General features: G+C 42.2%; 1 protein-coding gene across 1 annotated transcript in view; it reads left to right on the top strand.

The window, feature by feature from the left end:
- LOC122795946 (survival of motor neuron protein-like) overlaps positions 1-25,545 on the top strand; it is a 737,856-nt gene that overhangs the window by 162,994 nt on the left and 549,317 nt on the right. Inside the window, exon 3 of the mRNA XM_044064429.1 lies at positions 21,871-21,999. Within this exon, the coding sequence (XP_043920364.1) occupies positions 21,871-21,999 (129 nt within the window). The remainder of the gene's footprint in view (positions 1-21,870; positions 22,000-25,545) is intronic.

The following is a 25,545-nucleotide window of genomic DNA, read 5'->3' as shown; positions in this document are numbered from 1 at the left end:
ATTCTGGACATAATAAACAGAGGCTACAAATTTCATTTCCACACTCTTCCAAAAATGAGAGGCATGCCAAACCTACCACAAAATCAAAGGGTAGAGGCACAACTACAAATTGCAAAACTTCTAAACATGAGGGCTATACAAAAGGTACCTACGCACCAACAAGCACAAGGTTTTTATTCAAGGCTTTTTCTGGTGCCAAGAAAAGGAAGCGATTGGAGACCCATTCTGGACTTATCCATTCTCAACACATTTCTTCTAGTGCCAAAATTCAAGATGCTCACATTACAGCAACTCCTTCCCATGCTGGGCAAGGGGTTTTGGCTGGTAACATTGGACCTCAAGGAGGCATACCTGCATGTCCCAATCAGACAAAGTTGCAGAAGATACCTCAGATTTCTTGCAGGTTCAAAACACTATCAATTCTCTGCATTGCCCTTTGGCTTATCTGCTGCCCAGAGTATTCACCAAGTGCCTGGCATCAGTGATTGCATACTGCAGACTTCAAGGGATACAAATTTACCCTTATCTGGACGACTGCCTGATCCAAGCGGACAGCAAACTCACTTCTCAAACATCTGGCATATGTGACACGCTTACTGCTTTCTCTGGGATACACCATCAACAAGGAGAAATCAAACCTAACACCCTCTCAGAAAATTACCTTCCTGGGTGCCAACTTGGACACAAACACCCAGATGGCTTACCTAACAACAGAAAAACAAGGGCAACTATCTCATTACTTCAAAATGCTTGCAAAAAGTACCAGGCTTACTGCAAGGAAAATCCTGCAGGCTCTGGGATTCATGGCATCATGCATTCTTCTAATCCCATGTGCAAAGCTGCACATGAGGAAACTTCAATGGTACCTAAAAAATCTATGGTCTCAACACAGTCACAGCTTAGAAGTGGAGATTCCAATAATTCTTTGTCTACAAAAGGAATTCATATGGTGGGCCCAAGCATGCCAAGTAAACAAAGGCCTCCCATTCTGCAAGCCTCAAGCTACACAAGTTATAACCACAGACGCCTCAGATTACGCCTGGGGGGCGCACATGAAGGACAGGTGCATTCAGGGCAGATGGCACAAAACAGAAAAGCACCTTCACATCAATCAAAAAGAAATGCTGGCAGTAATAAATGCAATCTCAGCGTTCAGAGAATTCCTGCAACCAGGACAGCTGCTCATAAGAACAGACAACACCACAGTAATGTGGTACATAAACAAACAAGGAGGGACTCATTCATACCCCTTGTGCAGATTAACCATGACTCTTTGGAATCTAGCTCTGGAAAGACAAATAGAATTACAGGCTCAGTACCTACCAGGAATGGAAAACACACTGGCAGATACTCTGAGCAGGCATATGACAGATCCTCACGAATGGAAGCTACATCCACACGTATTCATGCAGATTGTTCAAGCGTGGGGAAGGCCAGACATAGACCTATTTGCCTCCCACAAAAATCATCAATTAAAAAAGTTTTGCTCAAGGACCTCACACCCAAAGGCTTGGAAAGTGGACGCCCTTTCATTCACATGGACAACTTTGTCAGTTTATGCATTCCCACCACTACCTCTGCTGCCCAAGGTACTTTTGAAAGCAAGAACAGACAAGCCAAGGATGATACTGATTGCTCCAGATTGGCCGAGACAACATTGGTATCCACTATTGAGGAGCCTAACACACACTCCTCCGTGGCCCCTGCCTCTAACACCTCTACTGCTGACGCAGAACAATTTCAAAACTCTTCACAGTCAGCTGAAAACTCTCAGTCTAGCTGCATGGAAAATTCCTTAACTTCACATCAGGCACGACTCTCCAAAGAAGTGCAGGATGTCATTTTGGAGGCTAGAAGACCATCTACAAGAAAAGCTTTCTCCGCAAAATGGAAGCGGTTTTGCTGTTGGAATGAAGAACGAGGACAGGATCCTAGACAATTAAACCTGCCACAGATTTTACAGTACCTAACTGAACTTTTGAGCAAGGGACTTTCCTTCTCCTCAATCAAGATACATGCCTCAGCAATATCTGCAGAATTCAATATGGATCTTCCTTTATTCTCACACCCACTACTGCGACAGTTCCTCAGAGGGGCTAAGAACATAAGGCCTCCAAGGAAACAACCAGTACCAGCTTGGGACCTTAACTATGTACTGGAAAAATTGACATTGCCTCCCTTTGAACCAGCTGATTCAGCAGAATTACAATATTTGTCCTGGAAAACAGCTTTCCTCCTGGCCATCACTTCAGCTCGTAGGGTATCTGAGTTACAGGCCCTCATGGCGGTGCAGCCATTCCTCATATTCCATCAGGACAGGGTTTCCCTGCGTACTAACCCCTCCTTTATGCCTAAAGTAGTATCTAGGGTAGCCCTAAACCAGGCCATCCACCTTCCTACCTTTTACTCTAATCCTCAAAACAAAGGTGAGAGGCTGCTTCATTCTTTAGATATCCATAGGCAGCTACGTTACTACTTGGACAGAACCAAGTCATTCAGAAAATCAGATCAACTCCTAGTTTCCTATGCTGTGGGGGGTCAAGGGAAACCTGTAACTAAACAGACCATTTCCAAGTGGATTGGTCACTGCATACGTTTTTGTTATTCCTATCATGGAAAGCTCGTACCTACTGGTATCAGATCACACTCCACTAGGGCCACAGCCACCTCTACAGCCTTCCTCAGAGGAGTGCCTACTAAAGATATCTTGGAGGCAGCCACTTGGAGTTCTGTACATACCTTCACAAAGCATTATCATCTGCCTCTATACTCCATAACTAGAGCAGGCTTTGCCACTGCAGTTTTGCAGGGCATTTTAGCTCAACCCAGTTCCGTATAGTACCTACCACCCTATACATAGCTTTGGGATTCTACCCATATGTAATTACTGCAGCTGTAATGCACGATGAACATAGTACAGTTTTGTACCTACCATAAATGTAGATGTTCGAGGGCTATTACAGCTGCAGTACAGGTTTCCCACCCTCCTTCCCCTCTTGGTAAGACCTTGGGGTTTGAATACCTATTCATACCTGCTGACTGGGTTATCCTACTATGTTTTTATTTGCTTACCTTTGTGTATTACACTACTTTATGTATTGCCTTCCTTTTGGGGGCACCTGACATCTGGGGCAAGAAAGACTGAAGAAGATGGCGTCGGCTGTGTCTTTTATACTCTAGCCTTCCTGACGTCAGAAGAGTACGCGACAACAACCGACGCCGGACCAAGACTTTGGAATTCGGCCGACCGAGGGACCGCCTGCCGGCTGAAAACCCATATGTAATTACTGCAGCTGTAATAGCCCTCGAACATCTACATTTATGGTAGGTACAAAACTGTACTTTCCGTATAGTACCTACCACCCTATGCATAGCTTTGGGATTCTACCCATATGTGATTACTGCAGCTGTAATGCACGATGAACATAGTACAGTTTTGTACCTACCATAAATGTAGATGTTCGAGGGCTATTACAGCTGCAGTACAGGTTTCCCACCCTCCTTCCCCACTTGGTAAGACCTTGGGGTCTGAATACCTCTTCATACCTACTGACTGGGTTATCCTGCTATGTATTATTTGCTTACTTTTATGGATTAGATTTATTTATGTATTGCCTTCCTTCTGGGGGCACCTGACATCTGGGGCAAGAAAGACTGAAGAAGATGGCGTCGGCTGTGTCTTGTATACTCTAGCCTTCCTGACGTCAGAAGAGTACGCGACGACAACCGACGCTGGACCAAGACTTTGGAATTCGGCCGACCGAGGGACCGCCTGACGGCTGAAAACCCATATGTGATTACTGCAGCTGTAATAGCCCTCGAACATCTACATTTATGGTAGGTACAAAACTGTACTTTCTGGAACATCTGACATATGTGACACGGCTATTGCATGCTCTGGGATACACAATCAACAAAAAGAAATCAAGGCTAACACCATCTCAGAAAATAACTTTCCTGGGTGCCAACTTGGACACAAACACCCAGATGGCCTATCTTACGCCAGAAAAACAAGGGCAACTATCTCAGTACTTCAAAATACTAGCAAAAAGTACCAGGCTTACTGCAAGGAAAATCCTGCAGGCTCTGGGATTCATGGCATCTTGCATTCTTTTAATCCCATGTGCAAAGCTGCATATGAGGAAACTTCAGTGGTACCTAAAAAACCTATGGTCTCAACACAGTCACAGTTTGGAAACAATACTACCAATAATCCCATGTTTGCAAAAGGAATTTCTATGGTGGGCCCAAGCATGTCAAGCAAACACAGGCCTCCCATTCTGCAAGCCTCAAGCAGAGCAAGTTATCACAACAGACGCCTCAGATTACGCTTGGGGGGCGCACATGACGGACAGGTGCATCCAGGGCAAATGGTCCCAAAAAGAAAAGCACCTCCACATCAATCAAAAAGAAATGCTAGCAGTAATAAATGCAATTACAGCTTTCAAGGACTTCCTGCATCCAGGACAATTACTGATAAGAACAGACAACACCACAGTAATGTGGTACATAAACAAACAAGGAGGAATACATTCATACCCCTTGTGCAGACTAGCCATGACCCTTTGGAACTTGGCTCTGGAATGGCAAATCGAACTTCAAGCACAGTACCTGCCAGGATTGGAAAACAAGCTGGCAGACAAATTAAGCAGAAATATGACAGATCCACACGAATGGAAGTTACATCTGCAGGTGTTTGCAGAAATAACCCAAGTGTGGGGGAGGCCAGACATAGATCTTTTTGCCTCCCACAGGAATCATCAATTGGAAAAGTTTTGTTCGAGGACCTTTCATCCAAAGGCCTGGAGAGTGGACGCCCTTTCATTCAGTTGGACAGCATGGACAGTTTACGCATTCCCACCTCTGCCTCTTCTGCCCAAGGTACTTTTGAAAGCAAGAGCAGACAGACCGAAGATGATACTGATTGCTCCAGATTGGCCAAGGCAACACTGGTACCCATTGCTGAGGAGACTAACACATACTCCTCCCTGGTCCTTGCCTCTAATGCCTCTTCTGCTGACTCAGCACAGTTACAAAACTCTCCACAGTCAGCTGAAAACACTCAATCTCGCTGCATGGAAAATTCCTCAACACCACAACAGACCCTACTCTCCAAGGAGGTGCAGGATGTCATTTTGGAGGCCAGAAGACCATCTACTAGAAAAGCTTACTCCGCAAAATGGAAGCGGTTTTGTTCTTGGAATGCGAAAAAAGGCCAGGACCCTAGAAAACTGAACTTGCCTCAGGTATTACAGTATCTAGCGGAGCTGCTGAACAGTGGACTTTCATTTTCTTCCATAAAAATCCATGCCTCAGCTATTTCTGCAGAATACAACACGGATCCTCCCTTATTTTCTCACCCACTCTTACGACAGTTCCTCAGAGGGGCTAAGAATATTAGACCACCAAGGAAGCAACCAATACCAGCCTGGGATCTTAATTACATACTAGAAAAATTAACATTGCCTCCTTTTGAACCAGCTGCCTCAACAGATTTGCAATATTTGTCCTGGAAAACTGCCTTCCTTCTGGCTGTAACTTCAGCTCATAGAGTTTCGGAATTACAGGCCCTCATGGCGGTGCAGCCCTTTCTCATTTTCCATCAGGATAGGGTCTCCCTTCGTACCAACCCATCATTTATGCCTAAAGTGGTATCTAGGGTAGCTTTAAATCAAGCCATACACCTTCCTACCTTTTACCCCAATCCTCAAAACAAAGGGGAAAGGCTGCTACATTCCTTAGACATCCATAGGCAGCTACGTTACTATTTGGACAGAACAAAGTCCTTCAGGAAATCAGAACAACTCTTTGTGTCCTATGCTGTAGGGGCTCAAGGGAAGCCAGTTTCCAAGCAGACTATTTCAAAGTGGATAGGCCACTGCATACGGTTTTGTTATTCCTATCATGGGAAATCTGTTCCTACAGGTATCAGATCACACTCCACCAGGGCCACAGCTACCTCTACAGCCTTCCTCAGAGGAGTTCCTACCAAAGATATTCTGGAGGCAGCCACTTGGAGTTCTGTACATACCTTCACAAAACACTACCACCTGCCTTTATATTCCAGAACAAGAGCAGGCTTTGCCACTGCTGTTTTGCAGGGCATTCTGGCTCAACCCAGTTCCTCCTAGTACCTACCACCCTGTGCGTAGCTTTGGGATTCTACCCATCTGTGATTACTGCAGCTGTATGCACGATGAACATAGTACAGTTTTGTACCTACCATAAATGTAGATGTTCGAGTGCTAATACAGCTGCAGTACAGGTTTCCCTCCCTCCTTCCCCACTTGGTAAAGGCATGGGGCCTAACAACCTCTTCATACAACCTGACTGGGTTATCCTTCTATGGTTTATTTGCTTACAACCACTGTTTTTGGATTATATTGCATTGCATGTATACGCATATAAGCATAATTTATGTATTGCCTTCCTTCGGGGGGCTCCTGACATCTGGGGCAAGAAAGACTGAAGAACATGGCGTCGGCTGTGTCTTATATACTCTGGCCTCACTGACGTCAGAAGAGAAAGCGACGACAACCGACGCCGAACCAAGACTTTGGAATTCGGCCGACCGAGGGACCGCCTGACGGCAGAGAACCCATCTGTGATTACTGCAGCTGTATTAGCACTCGAACATCTACATTTATGGTAGGTACAAAACTGTACTTTCCTCCTCCTGTGGTTTCACTTGAGGCATCCATCCTGGGTGCTCGATCCAACTCCGGATCTTACATCTCATCCATCTCTGCTACCACCCCCGAATCTTCAGACCCTGCTTTTGACAGCGTGGTATGTCCACTTCCAGTGATTTTGACAAAGTCCAGGCTAACCTCGTCCATGAAGGATATTATTATTGCTTCTCAGAGGCCTTCCACTAGGAAGGTATATATCAATAAATGGAATAGATTTTCTATCTAGGCAAAGAATCTGGACCCCTTTTCAGCTTCCATTCCTGAAATCGTTCTCTTTTTGACGTCTCTGTTTAAGGAAGGAGCCAGTTTCTCCACCATCAAGGTTCAGTTGGCAGTGATTTTGAATTTTCATGTCAACGATGATTCTGCCTTTTCTTCTCTTCTCTGCAAGGCCTTTTTGAAAGGTGTTTTTCTTTTGCAACTCCCTGTTAAGCATCCATCCCCTCTGTGGGATTTGGTGTTGGTGCTGCAGGCATTAATGAAACCTCCCTTCGAACCATCTACATCTTGTCATATCAAATTCCATTCATTGAAGACTGCCCTTTTGGTGGCAGTAACTTCGGCGAACAGAGTCTCTGAGCTGCAAGCTCTTACAATTAAGCCGCCGTACTTAATTTTCCATAAGGACAGAGCATCTCTGAATCCAGATCCGTCTTTTATGCCCAAGGTAGCTTTAACAGCTGGTCTTAATCTGTGTATTTATCTTCCAGCATTTTCCCTAACTATACCAATAAAGGGAAATACATTCTGCACACCTTGGATGTTCCTCGTCAACTTTGTTTCTGTCTGCATAGGACTAGGGAGTTTAGATGTTCAGACCAGTTCTTGGTAGTCTTTTCTAGGAATAGAAACGGCAGAGGAATTTCGAAAGTTACAGTTTCCCGCTGGATTTCGTAATGTATTTCCTTTATTTACTCTTCAGAAGGTGTTCTTTTATCTGCACCAGTAAAGGCTCATTCCACAAGGGTGGTGTCTACCTCAGCTGCATTTGCAGACCATCAATCCTTGCATAACATTTGTGCAGCAACAATGTGGTCCTCTCCACACACATTCATCTCTCACTATAAGTTGGATTTGGTTTCTAGAGGAAGGGCTTCCTTTTTCTCCACGGTTCTTCGGCGTGTCCTTCCTTGAGGCCTCCCAGGATTTAGGTAGCTGGGGACTCTGACCCTTCAGCCGTGAGGAATGGTGACTAAGATAATATCAGATTTATAGTTGTTTACTTAGCATAACTTGGCGTCTGTGTTATCTGTAGTCACCATTCATCATGGTCCCACCCTCCAGCCCCCTTCCTGAGAGATTAGCTGGATGTTGGTGGTCCTGTGTTGGTCTGTCTCTTTCCTTATGCAAACTCAATCTGAGGGGTTAGAGGGCAGCAGAGCATCATAGGAGGGGAGGAGCTTGAGCTAAGCTGTTTGTCTGAGTATGCCGGCTTGGATCTGATATCGGATCCAAGACCCTAACGTGATGAATGGTGACTACAGATAACACAAATGCCAAGTTATGGTAAGAACGTAACTATAATTATTGTTGATGTTCTTCGTGTTTCACTGTTGCAGCCATCACATTTGGGTTATCCCTGCCAGGGTAGCCCTCGGCCGGCCGGAATACCAGTGGCTTAATATTTCTGTGTCGGTTGCTGTCGCTTCAGGACTGACATCAGGTCATCAGTAGTATAAAGTAAGGCAGCCGATGCCATTACATCAGTCTTTCTTGCCGAGGAGCCAGAAGCAGTTAGCATGAGTGCCGGTTGGCCGCTACCTGAGTTTCGTCTTCTGAATTGAAGCTGAAGTCTTCTAAAGCTAAGTACCCCATTAGGGATCCTTTTTCCTTGCACTAAGCAATGTGAGAAGTAGTATTGTCTTGCCTGTGGAAAGCAAATACAACACCGAGACTTTCATTTTTATTGTGTCACTTGCTTAGGCCCAGACCATGACATCCCTCACTGTTGCTTTTGTGCTTTAACACCAGAACTATACGTCGTTGGGCCCTTATTGTAGCTAGATATTTTCCCTTACAGTCTTCGAATTCCGATATGGCTTTGGTAAGCCATCCGACAGCAGATCTTCCAAAAAAACGTAAGGATAAAGACAGAGACAGACCACACAGGTCCAGACCTACCGACAATGCTTCTGTTAAGTTAGTAGTCAGTTCTCCGGTCCTCAGTGAGGCACTTTCACAGCCCCTGATGCTCGCTTCTGTGGATTTGCAGGCCGCTACCGAGACCCTTTTGGAGTCCAGTATGCCGCAAAACTCTTTGACTAAGCAGTTGCCTCTACCTTGGATGGGTCTGGAGCCGCTGAGCAGGCACTGGCTTTGGAGGAAGTACTTCACACTACCGATTCTCTACACAAACCGACAACTTCTTTCGCATCTACTGTTCTTTCAAAAACTACCGAGTTGATAAGGCCCAGGGTACGAACCACACCAAAGAAACCAATGACCCAATCTCAGGCATCTGCTTCCTTGCCTCAGTGTCAAATGCTTAAAATGGCAGAAGACCTTATCATGCTGATCAGGGGAAGCCAAGCTACCCCTTCCAAAAAAAAGAAAAGATAACGGTCTCCAGTAGTTTTGTCTGAACAGGAGTCTGATGATTGATGCATCTGAATATGAAGACATGCAACCCCTCTCTGCTTATGAGGATCCTGATGCAGAGGATTCCATTCCTTCACCGTCTCCACCCGAGGACTTTTCCTTTGGGGAAACCCTTCATACCTTAAGGGAGCATTTCCAGTGGGAATGTCATGACTACCCTCAGTTTAAAAAGTGACTCAGAGAATTCCTAGATCTTCCACAGCACAGACCCCTGGCCAATTCCCCCAGTCCTGGATGTTGTGGACGATGCTTTCCTGGAAATCCAGTTTGTCTCCTGACACCCTCCCCTGCACCCAGAAAACCTGACGGGTATTACAGAGTCCTTGACTCACACAAATTTCTTTTCAAAAATCCTACTGCTGACCCTGAGGTAACTTCTCAAGGGCCTAAAGGAATTAAAGCAACCTCTGCTAAGAATCCAACCCCCTCAGATAGGGATTCCCAAGCACTACACAGATTGGGTAAAAAAGTGTACACCTCTGCTACTCTTGCTATCAGAGCACTAAACTGCCAGTTCCATATACTAAAATTTCAGCAACATACCATGGAACTCCTCAAACAAAAATGTCTTCCTTTCCTGAATCTAAAGAGTTACAAGAGTTAATGCATTCTGCAAGTCAAGTGACTTAGCACACCTTACACTGTGGTTTTGACACCCTAGAATTTTCTTGCAGGGCAGCAGTCACCAGTTCTATCCTTAGAAGGCATGCATGGCTTAAGGAACAACCCTTGCCAGACCATGTTAAATCTAAATTATTGGATGCACCCTTACACAAAGACAACTTATTTGGCACTAAGGCAGAGGAGGTCTTAAAAAAAATGGAAGAAAAAGCTAAATCTGTGCAGACAGTTAAGGATTTCCTACAGGTCCAGCCACACAGGTTCAGCAGGCATTGCCCCTCCAAGCACTGGTCCTTTCCTGCTCCTACCAGGTCATTTCAGCCCAGATCCCAGGGAAGCAGACCCCCCCCCCCCCAGACAGCAGCCACGGGGAATGCAGAGATCAAAGCAGTAGAGTTCCTCCACCTCAAAAACAGGGAGTTCTAAGCCACCCCCTCATGGTAAGAACTCCCAATGACTCTCCTCCCCCACCCCCTCTGCCCACCTGCACTTACCCCTAGGAGGCAAACTCTCCTTTCACGCAAGCACCTGGGCTACCATTACCAATTACTGCTGGGTCCTCAACATAGTGTCCCAGGGATACAAATTTTCTTTTCATACTCTTCCAACCCCAAAAGGGTTCCCAGATCTACCTCCAAACCAGTGGACAGAGGCGAAAAAGCAACTCCTTTCCCTGCTCTCTATGAAGGCAATAGAGCACGTTTCTGCAGAACAGATAGGCCAAGGTTTCTACTAAAGACTTTTTCTGGTACCCAGAAAAGAGGGCACCTGGCTCCCCATCCTCAATCTATCCATTCTAAACACCTTCCTGGTGATACCAAAATTCAAAATGCTCACCCTCCAGCAACTGCTACCTATGCTCTCCAAGGATGCTTGACTAGCCACCCTAGACCTACCTCCACATTCCTATCAGGGAATCATGCAGGAAATATCTACGTTTCAGGGCAGGATCTCTGCACTTCCCTTTGGCTTATCTACTGTTCCTAGAGTTTTCACAAAATGTGTGGCTCGTAGCATTGCCTTTTGCAGACAAAGGAATATCCAAATTTACCCATACTTAGAAGACTGCCTAATTCAGGCAGACAGTCAGGAAAAGCTGCTCAAGCACCTGGCCTTTGTAAAGTCCCTACTGACCTCGCTAGGGTACACTGTCAACGAAAAGAAATCCAAACTAGTACCCACAAAAAGGATTATATTTGTGGGAGCAAGCCTGGACACAACATCTCAGATGGCATTCCTTACACCAGAAAAGCAAACTTACCTGCAGCCTACTTCTCTCAACTAGCCACCAGACCCCAGTTATCTGCAAGGAAAATCCTGCAAGTTCTGGGGTTCATGGCATCTTGCATTTTACTTATTCCATATGCAAGACTGCATGTGAGGATACTTCAGTGGTACCTAAAAAGCCTTTGGTGTCGAGACTCTCACGACCTGGAAACTCTTATACCAGTGATGCCTTGCCCAAGGAAAGATTTTCTTTGATGGGCAGCAGCATGCTGCCACAACAAGGCACTACCTTTCTCACCTCCCCCCCACCGCCCAGACCCTCACCACAGACTCATCAGACTATGCCTGGGGTGACACCTGGATGGCAGGGACATACAGGGCCAATGGAGCCCACAGCAAATCCATGTGCACATCAACCAAAAAGAGATGTTAGCTGTCCAGCATGCATTGACAGCTTTCAGGCCCCTTCTCTCCCTAGGGAGACTCCTGATCAAAACAGACAGTACCACTGTGATGTGGTATATCAACAAGCAGGGAGGGACTCGCTCCTACCCTCTATGCAGGCTGGCCATGACCCTTTCGTGCACAGCCCCTGCCATTAAACTCCACCTGTTAGCACAATTCCTGCCAGATTCTGTAAATTCTCTGGCAGACCACTTAAGCAGAAATCTTCTGGACCCACACGAGTGACAGCTAGACAAAAGAACCTTCACCCTAATAACTCGGAAATGAGGCACCCCAAAGGTCGACCTCTTTGCCTTCCACACCAACCATCAGCTCAGCAAGTTCTGCACCAGGGAGCATCATTGCATGGCCTGGAAAGTGGATGCCCTATCCTTCCCCTGGGTCAGTCTATGCATTTCCTCCACTACCTCTCATCACCAGGGTACTGCTCAAAATAAGGGTGGAAAAACCAAGGACCGTTCTTATTGCTCCAGACTGGTACCCCCTGCTGCACAGCCTGTCCCCACTGCCACCATGGCATCTTCTCAGACCCCAACCCTCCTGACCCGGAGGGAAGGAGAATTCATGCATCCCCAATGTCAGACCCTCAATTTGGCAGCCTGGCCAACCTCAGTAAACAGGTTCTAGATGTTATACGTGAGGCCAGATGCCCTAGCACTAGAAAGTTTTATTCTGACAAATGGAAAAGGTTCTGCAGCTGGATTCAGGCTAAGGGAGCCGATACGGCACAGCCCTCCCTACCTCTCATCCTGGATTACCTAGCTGACGTGCTACACAGTGGTCTCACATTTTCCTCTTAAAATTCATGCCTCTGCTCATTTCCACACGGAGCAGCCCCTTTTCTCACACCCTCTGATCAAACATTTCCTAAGAGGGGCTAGCAACTTGAGGCCACCCAGAAGAACACCTACCCCAACTTGGGACCTTAACTTTGTGTTGAAAAAGCTCACCTTGCCCCCTTTGAACCAGCATCTTTAGCAGAACTAAAATTTCTCTCCTGGAAGACAGCTTTTCTTCTTGCCATCACTTCAGCCAAAAGACTCTGCGAGTTACAAGGACTCATGGCTGTGGAGCCCTTCATCATCTTTCATGCTGACAGGGTTTCCCTCAGGACTAACCCATCCTTCATGCCTAAAGTGGTGTCCAGTGTGGCTCTCAACCAATCCATTCATTTGCCCACCTTTTTCCCTAACCCACAAAAGAAGGGGGAAATGATGCTGCACTCTCTAGATGTGCACAGACAGCCAGATTCTATCTAAATAGGACTAAATCATTCAAAGTGTGATCAATTACTGGTTAGCTTTGCTGAAGGGGCAGAGGGCAAAGCCATCTCCAAACAAACAGTTTCCAAATGGATAGCACACTGCATCCATTTCTGTTACAAGCAACATGGAAAACCTCCCCCTAAGGGGGTCAGCACTCACTCCACCAGATCAACCTCCACCTCTGCAGCTTTCCTCAGAGGAGTCCCCACCAGAGACGTCCTGGAGGCTGCCACCTGGACATCTGTTCACACTTTCACCAAGCATTACCACCTGCCTATCTTCTCCAAATCCAGGCAGGCTTTGCCACTGCAGTCTTGCAGGGCATCCTAGCCAGCCCCTAGTCTCCTTGATTGCCTCCACCCTTTTCCTCAACTTTGGGAATCAACCCAAATGTGATGACTGCAAGAGTGAAACACGAAGAACATAGTACAGTTGTGTACACTTACCATAAATGTAGATGTTCAAGTGTATTCACTGTTGCAGTCCTGGTTTCCCTCCCTCCATCCCTCTTTTCTTTCTCTCTCTCCTCTTACAAGGAACATTTTGGTATTTAATTTCTACTTGTGGCGTTCTTCCACCATAACCTAGCTCCCACTTGGGGGCTCCTGACAGGGCAAGAAAAACTGATGTAATGGAGTCTGCTGCCTTACTTTATACTGCTGATGACCTGACATCATTCCTGAAGCGACAGCAGCCGACGCAGAAATACTAAACCTCTGGTATTCGGGACGGCCGAGGGCTACCTTGGCAGGGATAACCCAAATGTGATGACTGCAACAGTGAATACACTCGGACATCTACATTAATGTGTACACAACTGTACTTTCTCCTTGTTTCTTGAATTCCCCTCCTGTTTCAAAATCACCCCTTTCCACTTTCAGTTATAGTTTTCTGCTTGGTCTGTGTATAGAAGCCTTAACTGTATATTTCTGAATTACCTCCTCAAATTGGGTAATCCCAATCCACCCTGTTCTATTGGAAGAATCATCTTATCGCACTTGACTTTCGCCGTTTTCTCCTCCCAGATAAAGTTCTTCAGCTTTTTATTAATTGCTATCCATGATTTCTCCTTTGGTTGATTGCCTGACCTGTGTATAAAACTAAAGGGACTAATAACATTTTGACTGCTTGTATTTTATTAGCGATATCCATATAACAAAACTTCCATTTTCTCAGTATTTGTATGATTGTTTGTTTAGTCTCTTCCCACATATCCTTAGCTGCTACACCAGAATCTGTTTTAATTCATACTCCTAAATACTTCATTTTATCATGACCCCATAAATAAGGATATTGCTGAACCAATTTGTGTACGGTTACATAATTTACCGCTCTTGCCTTTGTTTTAGCTTCATTAATTTTGTATCCCAAAAATATATGAAACTGTCTCAAAATGTTTCACAACGCTGTAATGTCTCTCTCTGGTTTTGTCAGGTATAAAATATCATCTGCAAATAGAGCCAGTTTTTCTTGACTACCATATCAGTTATATCCTTGAATTTCTGAGTCCCTTATTCTTTGACAGTGGTGGTAAATATAATGCAAATAACAAAGGGGAAAATGGACACCCCTGCCTAGTTCCTCTGCTGAAGCAGAAATTATCAAAAAGGACCCCACCAACTTAAATTTTTGCCTCTGATCCCTCATATTGCCTCCTAATCAACTTTAGAATTTTTTTTCAGGAAATGCAAATGCTTTCATTGACATGCTGATAAAGTCCCAGTTTAGTGTGTCAAATACTTTCTCTGCATCAAGACCTACTAATAACAATGGTATTTTCTTTCATTTTGATTCTGTCTGGATCATTGGTGTTCTGTTAATGTTGTCAGATGTTTGCCTTCCCTCCACAAAACCACATTGATCCATACCTATCATTTTTGGCATTACTTTTCTCATTTTTTTAGCCATTATAGACATGAACAGTGTATAATCATTGTTTAATATTGAAATAGACCTGTATGAATCTGAGTCCGATGGATTTTTACCTTCTTTTGGTATTACAACTACCACTACTTTCTTCCAGTATGTTAGTACTTCTCCTCCTTTAAAAATACTGTTTAAACAAAACCTTCCAGATCTAGATTAGTTTTTTTCCTCATAGCTTTCAGACTTCCAGAGGAATACCATCTGTTCCTGGGGACTATACATCACAGTTTTTATCTCATCTCTTCCCATCCTAACAATTAATAATTGAGCCTCATCTGCCTCTAGCCTTGGCATATTTAATTGTTCCATAAACATTTCCATTTGTATCTTTTCTTGATTTCCATATTTCTCTCCTTTATACAGACTCGCTTAGAATTTCCAAATGTTTCTAATACCTCTACAGGATCTCTTGTTACCTTCTTTGTTGTAGGCTCCCTAAGCTTGGTGACAGCTGTTTCTACTTTCTGTTGCCCGAGTCATGTGCTAAAAGGTTTTGTGTTCTAGTGTTGTCCAAAAGCTATTAATGGTAGTCTTTCTAAACTCGTGCATATTATCACGGTAATCCCATATTTTCTACTTGGCATTCAGTTGACCCTCTTTTTGTTCTTTTAGATTACCCCTAATCTGCAGTGCTTTAACATTTGTCAGTCCTCCTAAATAATTCTAGTTACTTCTTAAACATATCTCCCTTTCTTATATTTCTAACCAGTTTTTAAGTTCCACCTTAATTTTATCCCACTCCCTAGCTATATTTTCAGAAGAAATTTCTGTCCTCTCTAATATCTCCTGAATAATCTCCACTACCCATTCCTTAAATTCCTCTCTTTTCAACAGATAGGTGGGAAAGTGCCAGTGTCTCATTTTTATTTTATTACCCTGTGTTTTTAGTTATTATTGGCACATGATCTGAAATGGCTACTAGGTGTGTATCAAGACCTTCAATTAAATGCACATGTTCTTGTGAGAAGTAAATTATATCTAGCTTAGACACGTTTTTATATAATGGGGAATAGTATGTGAATTCACTCCAAACTCCTGTTACTGAATTCACATCTTCCATGCCAGTTTCAGCAATTTCTTCAAAAATCTACCCTCCTTTGTTATACTTTTCTTTCTGGGTCCCCAGGCACATATTCACTGCTGCAAATCACATTCCAGTCCCCACCTAGAAGTAATATTCCTTGTTGAAAACTGATTATTTCTCAAGAATTTTGTTAAGCTCTATTATAGCAGTTTTAGGTGGAATATAAACAAATGCCAGTGTAATTCTCCTCCTTTGCCAGTATCCCATTAGCACTACAAATCTCCCATTATTATCTTTTTTATCATTTTCTATCACTATTGGAGCTCCTCTTGCAGTTAATATAAGTGATCCTCTTTTCCTTTGTCCCGGGTATTCTGGTAATAATCATCATGAAAACCTAAGTGAGTCTCCTGTAACATATTTATTTGCAGTCTATATTTTTAATACAGTTCACTACTCTTTTTGTATTTATCTGTGAGACCATTGACATTTAAAAACATTACTGAAAGCATCCTCACATTAAAAAGTTATTATTCCCACCTTTTTATGTATAACACCTTTTTTGTTTAATGTCTAGTTCCAGTGTTTGCGTTGCATGCATACACTGTTTGGCAGGTTGAACTTTTATATAGTTTCTTGTCATATCCATTTGAGCTTATGTCACATCTTAACAAAACTTTTTGTTTTATTGAAAACCTTCAAAAAAAACCCACCCCCCAATGCTCCCCGAAAACCTTTTAATGTAATACTAACAGACAAAATTATGTGCATCTTCAAATGTTGAAGTTTTACCCTCCTAATAGGAACAAAAGTGCCAAACTGACAGCCACACTGATAGACATGAGTTAACCTAAAAGAAAGGTTATACATACTAAAACACATGGTGCAGCCTGTGCGTCTACTTAGTGCTTACTGGTTTTGTCTTAGCTTTATAGCTCTGCTAGCTGGGAAAACCCCTGAATGCTTTCAGAGAACATTATGTCCTAGCCAGTTTTTCTTTCCTTATATTTGTCTTCAGCCAGTCACTCTCCACGAGCCCATAACAAGTTTCTATTTATCAAATTGTCTCCCTGGAGACATCAGAACCAGACAGCCATTTTCTCTCTATCGGATTGTTTCCATGGAAACATGAAGATCAGGTGCAGAATTGCTACTAAGCAAACATGTATTTGCTAGAAAAATGTCATAATATTCAATATTCTATTTCATTTACTGTCTGTCTTAAAACTTGTTACCAAATCAATCTAAGGTCCTTAATCCAGTAATTCCCCTATGCAAGAATGAGACAAAGCACTTTAATTTTTGTTTTCTCATGCTTTTTTAACCAGGGTTTTTTTTTACTTTGTATTGCCTACATTTCTTAAAACTGAACAAGAAGAGAGAGAAGAAGAAAAAGAACAACATCACCTGTTTACAGTACTTATTACACTTAAAAATAACTGAGAAAGCTTTACTTTATAGCATGTAAAGAAAACACACCACAAAAATAGTACTAATTAAGAAAGTATGTCTTCACTTAGTTGATTTTCTCCCCTCTTCCCCTCCCCAAAGCATTTTTTCTGAACATTAATGACATGAAATAGGGTATATACTTTAGAGTCCCTTACAAGTTCAACAAATTCTGAAAAAGTCCAATATTTCCAGATTTTCTACTGTCATATTTCACAAATATAATTGTTGCATTGTAAACCCACATTAAGTTACTCTGTATCTCCCAAATCCTGTCTCTGCTTCATTTCCAACATACTTTTGATTCTTGTAGACCAGTCTTCTGCTCCCTTCCTTCTCTCCAACATTTTTCATTGAAAATTTTGAAAAGGTTTACCAGTACAATCTCTCTCTGTTTTTTATTACCAGAAGAACAAGAAGCAGAATCTCTTTCTGTTTCACAGCTTACTTTTTGTTGGACAAACTTTTGTATTTCCTCCTTAGCATGTACTTCATCAAAAAATGATTTTATTTCTCCAGGGAAGAGTACTTTGAAGACAGTTGGGTACAACAGTTTAAATTTCACACCCGCATCTTGACATTCCCTGAGTAGTGGAATAAATTTGGTCCTCTTCTGCCTGGTGTACAATGAGTAATCATTCTCCACAAACACTCTGAAGTATCCCACTTTTAGTACTTTGTCCTTCTGCCACAGTTTTGTCAGAATCAACTCCTTCTGCTGCTAGGATGGCATCTTTACTGTTAAAGGTCTAGATTGCTTTCTCATAGCCAGGTTTGGAGCATACACATGATGTGTCCTGTCATCTAACAGCTGCTGCTGTGAAATACCAGTCCAGTTGCTTATTTGCGCTTTCATAAAATTAGTGCAGTCTGTTACTTCCAGCTTCTCTGGTATAGCTGAAAATGTCAAGTTTTCCCTACGCTCTCTGTCCTCTTAATTCTTTTATTTGTTGAAACATCTCTTCCTGAACAGTCTCATATGCAGCCAGCCTTTTTTTCATTTCAACATCTGAGTTTTGCAGCTTTATCACATCATCTGCATATGGTTTTAAAGCTTCTTCCATTTTTTCCAGTCGTTTGTTGTTTGAGTTGATATACTCCATCAGTGTTTCATTTATTTTAACCAGGTCTGTATGCATTGTTCTTATACATTCCTGTAGGTTACTCAAATTCATGTCTGGATATTCCATTGCTTTGTGCTGAACAGCTGCAGAACTTTCCACAGTTTGTGTTTCTTCCTCACTTTTTGTAGCTGAGTTTTCCCAGGTGCTCTGTAATATTAGCCAGTTACTGAAATTTACCCATAAACACAAGTCTGCTTGCTGTGTCTGCTGAGGTTTCTGTTATCACAAAGGGAGAGTTAGAATTAAGCTGTTACTTAATGTGCAGCCATCTTGGAGGTCCACCTTTTTCTGCAATATTTTAACCTTTGATAACCCCTGTAAATAATTCCTATTACATCTTCCCCACATCTCTTTCTCTCTTATTTCTACCATGTTGTAAAATCTATTTTCATTTATTTCACTGTCTGGCTATCTCTTATGAAAAATGTTCCATCTTTGTTGTTAAATCTTGAATCAGTTCTGTTATGCATTCCTTAAATTCCTCTCTCTCTAAGAAATAAGAAAAGAGCCAATGTCTCATTTTAGCTTCAATGCCTTGAATCTGTCTTAGTCTTTATTGGTGCAAGGTCTGAAATAGTTGTTGGGTACATTGCTAAGCTTTCATTTAAGTATTCTTGCTCATGTTAAATGTATTTTCAGTGTAGGCTGTGCACAAGGCAGTACAACATTTGTGGAGTTTTTTTTTTATTCCTAAGCTGCTGGAAGTACTCCTTCAGTTGCCTTTGATGTCCTCTAGACTTCATCATCACATTGCTTCTGGGTACTTCCATCAGCTTAGGAATGAAGAAAACTCCACAAATGCTGTATTGGCTTGTGCACAACCTACAGTGAAAGGTAGAAGTAATAAGAACAGCTCACTTCTTCCTGTGCTCTTTTCTTTTGATCCTGGACTTCTGTGTTCTTCCATTTGCTTTCTTTATGTACCTTATTTCTATACCTGGCTTGGCTATATGTATTACATAGTATTCACAGGTTTTGAAATAATGCCATTCTTCTTTCGACTCCACCTATTTCCTCTTCTGCCTGAGGTGTTGGAGGCCCAAGTTATTCCTTGAATGTCTGCACTTTTCCTCCTGTCAATTTCCAGGCCTTCAGACTAGTTTCTGCTGACCTTTGAACCTTCTTTGTCCACTGCTTGCAGCCGATTGTGGTCCGTTTATGCTGGTGGTTGACAGTTTCACTGGGGATGACTTTGGAATTTCTGAGTATACCCCAGTGCCTTTTCCTTGCTAGAAGGTAATCTATCAGTTGTATATTGACCATTCTTTTATTTGATTTTGTGACTCTGTCTTTGTGAACCTTGTGTTGGCCACCATTGTGCTGTTTGCATTAGAGGTCTGCAATGGCCTGCCCTTTGTTCTGATACTCCACTGTTAGTGACCCAGGCAGCCCTTGTAGTAGTAGAAGGTCTTGTGACTGCTGCCCGAATGCACTTTTTTCCTCGCCATCACAGCCCTGCTGTGGGGCATATGTGCTCTGACATCTCTGACTGTTTAAAGACTGTTTCACAACAGTACCCACAGCATTTTTTGTCTGTTTTTGTCTGAAGTACTAGAAACTGGAAATCAAGCCTTGTGAGTTTGCTGCACTGTCCTTCCACCTTACCTTCTAGATGCATAGGATACCTAGTCTCCTCACTTCCATCACGTCATCCACTTTCAAGCTGCGCCTGTCAACAAACCTATATATTGTTTCCACATCCAGCTGTTGCTCCCCAATGTAAAAGTTGTGTACGTATTAACTGTATAGAAAAAAGGGCTGTAGTAAAATACCTTTCTTTCATCCTCTACCTTTGTTGCTGTCTTGCACTCTATTGCTTTCTCTCCTTTTTCCTTGTTTTCTTCTTCCCTCAACTGCACTGTATCTTCTGAAGCATTGAAGAGTGAGAGCTGATGTGGTTCTTGATGTGAATAAGGAGTGTGTTTAGCAGTCTGGCAATTTTTACACTGGGAGATTCTAATGACTGTTGCTTCAGTCCACCTCCTCCGTTTTTTTGAATTTCTAAATTTTTAATTTATGCATTTGTTAACCAAGTAAAAGAACTGGCTTTCTGATCCTCTTCAGCCATGAGTGAGGCCACAAGGGCAAGGATGACTGCAGTAAATATGGACATTTTAGCATCCTCAGTCAAATAGAAGTTTTTTATGAGGTACAGAGAAACAGAAGTTCTCGAAACCTATGCAGATGTAGTGAGAACATATAGACTCCACACATTGATCAGGTGTCAGGATTAAACCATAGAACTTGGAGCTGTGAGCAGAAGTGTAGAAATGTTGACCACTGAACTGCCAGGCTTCTCAGGATGGACCTTATTTTTAGATTTATCATGATGGTAAATGTGTAATTTTTATCTGTGCCCCAGAGAGCGTCGGTCACCAAGCAGTCCCTTTCCAAGTGGCTTGAATGTTGCATTATATATTGCCATTTGGTGATTTATAACATGTTGAAAAATGCTATGGTTTAAATTTATTTTACTAGAGGTATGTCTTCTTCCCATGCTTGTTTCAGAAATGCCTTCTTTGTAGATACTTGTGCAGTAACCATGTTGTCCTTGGGCCCACCTTCACCAAGCATAGTGTCTTGTCTATGACCGTAGGAGTTTTACTTTCTTTAATTGATCCTTGGGCTGTCCATTGGTTCTTCTACCTTGGTGGATTTACTGCTGGTTATCAGTCCATATTTTAGAGAGAGTTCAGATTTTGTAAACACCTTTACTAAGTTATCACTTAAGTAAGCAAGCTTACATTAACAGAAAGGAAAATAAACCATATTAACATTTTTCCATTTACATACATAGATATTTATCTTTTCATTGCAGTTATCATCAGTCCAACATTCCATTACATAAGTTACTGAATTCCTGCCTCCCCTTAAACCTCAATCCTCCTCCAACTGAACATTAGGTTGTCAGTCCATTTTGACTTATGCAGAAGCGAACGCTTTTTTAAAATGCATGTTCTTCTTGTATCAGGTGAACAAAGGGACTATTCTTAGTAGGCCCATAGTAGGATCGTGCAATGCCAGTGGCCTTGAACTGTCCAAAAGCCAAAGCCAAATAAAGGGAGTTGCATTTAAATTGAGCAAGAAGGTACTTGCGTATTGTTTGTTAGTGTAGATGTCAGATTTTCATTGTTTCTTAATTTGCATGATGTATGCTTTCTCAGCTAGTGTGCTGTTCTCATATAGTCATCCTGAGGATGTTGCAGTCTGCCATTGGGCTATAATACCCCTGAGTTTTTGAGCTTACAAGAAAAATTGTTGAACTGTGATTGAGTTCAGGTCATTGACCCACCAAAATGGGTTTCTTTATAGATGTGCAGATATGGTAAGAAAGCAACTGCTATTTACTTGGGTAGGATTGTATCTGTTTACGGTTTCTTTGCCTTACATACTCACAGGCTTTCACGCTGTTGCAGTTGTGGTTTAACAGACAAGGTTTTTGTTCTGTTTGCATACTAATGGCCGTCCTTAATCCTTAGACTGCGTTGAAGAATGGCGAAACCACTGAACCACAGATCATCGGAGAAAAAAAGCCTTCTGGTGCAAAAAGGAAAAATAAAAAGAAGAACAAAAGCAGGAAAAGAAGCAACACTGCCAAGAATCGACAGGTATATTGTTCATGTGTTACTAAGTTAGATATTGTTATTAGATAGTGTGATGCTGTTGTACTTGGTGAATCAGAAGGTTGTAAAAACCACTAGCTATAAGACATTTATGTCTTGGCAGTTTTGGCAGCTTGGCATATTTGGCAGAGTTTTGAAAAAAAAAACTGCAGTTGCACTAACTTTTCATTTACTATATTCTGTCATGATCTTTTAGAAAGTGTTTTCCTTCTAAATAAGTCGTGGTCTTTTAATTGTGTTAACTGGCAGTTTATGCCATAGAGATTGAAATATAACTAGTTAACAGTGGTGGTGGCAATTTTGATTTCTTATTTGCCCCGAGTAATATTGCAGAATGAGACATTTTAAGCAGTAAGGAATGGTAGCATTGTACTTAAGATTATTAGGGATTTTTTGAATGGGCCGAAACAAATGGATCATCTTTTTTGCTGGTCTCTAGTTAGTGGCAAGGTGTTGTCAATTCCTTGAATTAGTGGCAACATCAAATTCCTCCTCTACAAGGCTCAATGAAGTCAAGGGAAGTTGTCTGCCGCAGTGGTCCTCAGTTATTTCCCCATCCTGCAAGCAGTTTGCTGAAATGTATTTGTAGTATGGTTGGAACCAGATGCAACTTCACTGGTACCATCAGCACTGATTTTGCTGCCCATGAATCCTTGTGTGCCAAAGTATGAACTGGCTTTCCATCTTCATTTTAAATTTGAGGATTTATTAAACTTGCACCACCACCTAGTTGGAATAGATTTTAAAGTGAAAAGGTGAAGGGTCCCTTGTCTGTGGGCATGTAGCATGGTTTAGTGTACGTGAGCATGAAACTAGGCCCAGATTGACAAAGCCTAGATGATGTACCAAATCTGGGACTCTGAGGGCTTCCCTCAGTTTGAATTTGATTTGATAAATCTTCTCAGAATTCCAGTTTTGTCTTAGGATATTAATTTCTTTACAAGTGGCTTCATGGGAAGGCCTCCAACTGTGTGATATTGTGATTTACTTGTGGCAGTTTTGTCCACATGCTAGTTCACTTTATTCAACATTCACATCCTTCTCCCAATGTGGTTTACCCGTGTAAGGAACAGAATTTTCACTGGCAGCCTGTTCGCCTAGATACCACTCCCCCATGCTATTTCCAGTACATTTTGACAGCCTTATTTCTCAGTGTGGTAGAAGTTTACTAGGTACCTGTGAACAAGAGCCCTTATTTATTTTACACTGTTTTTTGGTGTTTTATGTGTACTTGTCTTCACTTTGCAAGATATCTCTCTAATAGCAACTTCTCCACCACACACAGTCCTATTTTGCCTTCTTCAGGTGACTGTAGAGGCTGTTTAACATGACATAAACCGTTAAGGCTCTTTTAAGCACTGCAAGAAACATTTCCCTCAGCTCCCTCTAAGGCTTCCTGTGCCACTGAGCATGAAGAATAACAATGCCTTCCATTCGAAGTTTGTAGGGATGTGACAGATCCTCATCTTCCACATCACCTCAAGAAAATCCACACTTTTTGATAAAGCCCTTAGGTTAAGAGTTCACAGATTGGTATCAGTTCTTCTCATTCCTTAAGAAAGATATTTGTAAATATTGGAGATGCATAATGGCATGATTTTGGGGCACCCCTCTTCTTGAATCTCCTTAAAAGGTGACAACTTAGTATTTGAGGTTCCTTTATTTTGTTCTTTCAAATTCAAGAAACCAGAGCACCTCTGCTATGATGACTGTGATTTTTGGTCTTTTTTGGGAAAAAAAAATCTAGTGACAGTTTGCTTTGTCCTCTGCCGAGTATAAGTGAAGTGACCTTGGCATTTGGCATCCCTTTCTTTGGAGAACTCATTTATTGCTTAGCTGTAGCAAAAGTCTGTGGAGCTACTACCTTGACTCTTCACTTTCTTTGACCGTCTTTCAGTCTTTGCTTATTTCCAAGCTTCTCTGGTAGGATGTGTTGGACAGAGTCACTAAGGGTCTTGACCTGAGAATAAGTGGAAAGCTCTCAAGTTAATCATGACAGGCATCAATGTTTGTTTCCATGGTGTTCATTTTACTTTCAGTATACTGATGTAACAGCTAGGTCTACTTTGGAAGGTGTGTATTTGAGCTATCTTACAAAATATTCATATTTGAAATATCTTGTTTGAGGTGAATCACAATGCAGAAGATTGCCGTTGAGCTGTTAATGACCTTCTTATCATACAGGATTTGTGTTTCTTGGCCTCTGTTTGCGTGTTGTGCCATTCTGAGCAAGTCGTTTAAGTCTGACATTGCTTCTGGAATAAGGTGTATGTGAGGTTGGTGCTGTAAACTAGTTAACAAATACAAATATGCAATTAAAACATCTTATTCTCCTTTGGATGGTAATTATGACTGAAGAACATAGATGTTTATTATGGTTGCTCGCTTTCAAGGTCTAGTTTTCTTTGAAGAACCTGCTCTGACAGGTGAGGGCTTGTAGAAAACATCTGAACCCCTTTTAGTTCTGGGAGTTGTGTGTGACTCTTATCAGAGAGGCGAACCTCTTCATACATCCCAAAAGAATGGGCTTCATCAGTATCATAAAAATGAGTTGTAAGTCACCCCTCGTGTTTTCTGGGAAAATATAAGAAATCTCTAGCTGTTCAAAAAAATCAGTTGCAGTCATGACTCCTTCAGAACTCAGGATACATGGTTGGTAGATGGGGATGTGCTGTTTTTGCATGCGTCTTGAACTTTACCTCAAGCGTATGGATAAACAGTGGTTAAATTTCTCCAGAACCTTTTGAAGTCCATTAAAACAAATTGCTCCTCAAGTTGTTTCCTGCTCAGGAAACCGTAGCCAGAAAACTTCAAAAAGCTCTGGCTCCACCTGCCTTCTTCATTGTGACTGATGATTGTCTAATCCCAAGGAGGGAAGTTAGCAGTCAGTCAGGCTTTCTTCAGTACTTCCGTGCTGTCTCAAGAAGCAGCATCTTTCGGGCTTCGCAGGAGCATTGAGCTTTGTTCAGCTAAGAGTTTTACTTATGACAGACAAGTCCCTGTTGTGGAACCCCTCCACCCAGAAATTATTGCCTTTGTAGAAAAATAGTTTTATTTTCTATTTTTTGACAAAAAGTGGTATTTTCCATTTAAGAAACACAGTATTTTTACAGTATCTTAAGTTTCCTGTCAGGGACTGCTGTTACTTTTTAAAATGTTTGTGTTTCGGGCTAATTTTATGGAAAGTTTTATGTACTACTTATGTAAACTTTGACTTCTGCAGAACAGAAAATGTTCATACAAGAACAATTTCATTGTTGGTGTAGTGCTTATACTTCATGACAACCTACCTTCCACTGTGTGTGTGTGTGTGTGTGTGTGTGTGTGAACTGTACTAATAGGGGATTTCTGTACTATTTTAACTTTTTTAACTTGAGTGACTCGGGGAAAGTGTTGAGTCTGTGTGCTGCTTGAGAACACTCTGACAATTTACATTGTGACTGACTTGTCCCAGCAACTTGTATTGCTTTTAGTTCATCTATCCAGATTACGGCATGGATACTCATTCTCGTCCAGCTTCCTGTTTTCTTG

Source organism: Protopterus annectens, chromosome 2.part2 (genome assembly GCF_019279795.1).
Source record: "Protopterus annectens isolate FY-2018-M chromosome 2.part2, PAN1.0, whole genome shotgun sequence".
Taxonomy (NCBI): Eukaryota; Metazoa; Chordata; order Ceratodontiformes; family Protopteridae; genus Protopterus; species Protopterus annectens.
This window is presented reverse-complemented; position numbering and strand designations above follow the sequence as displayed.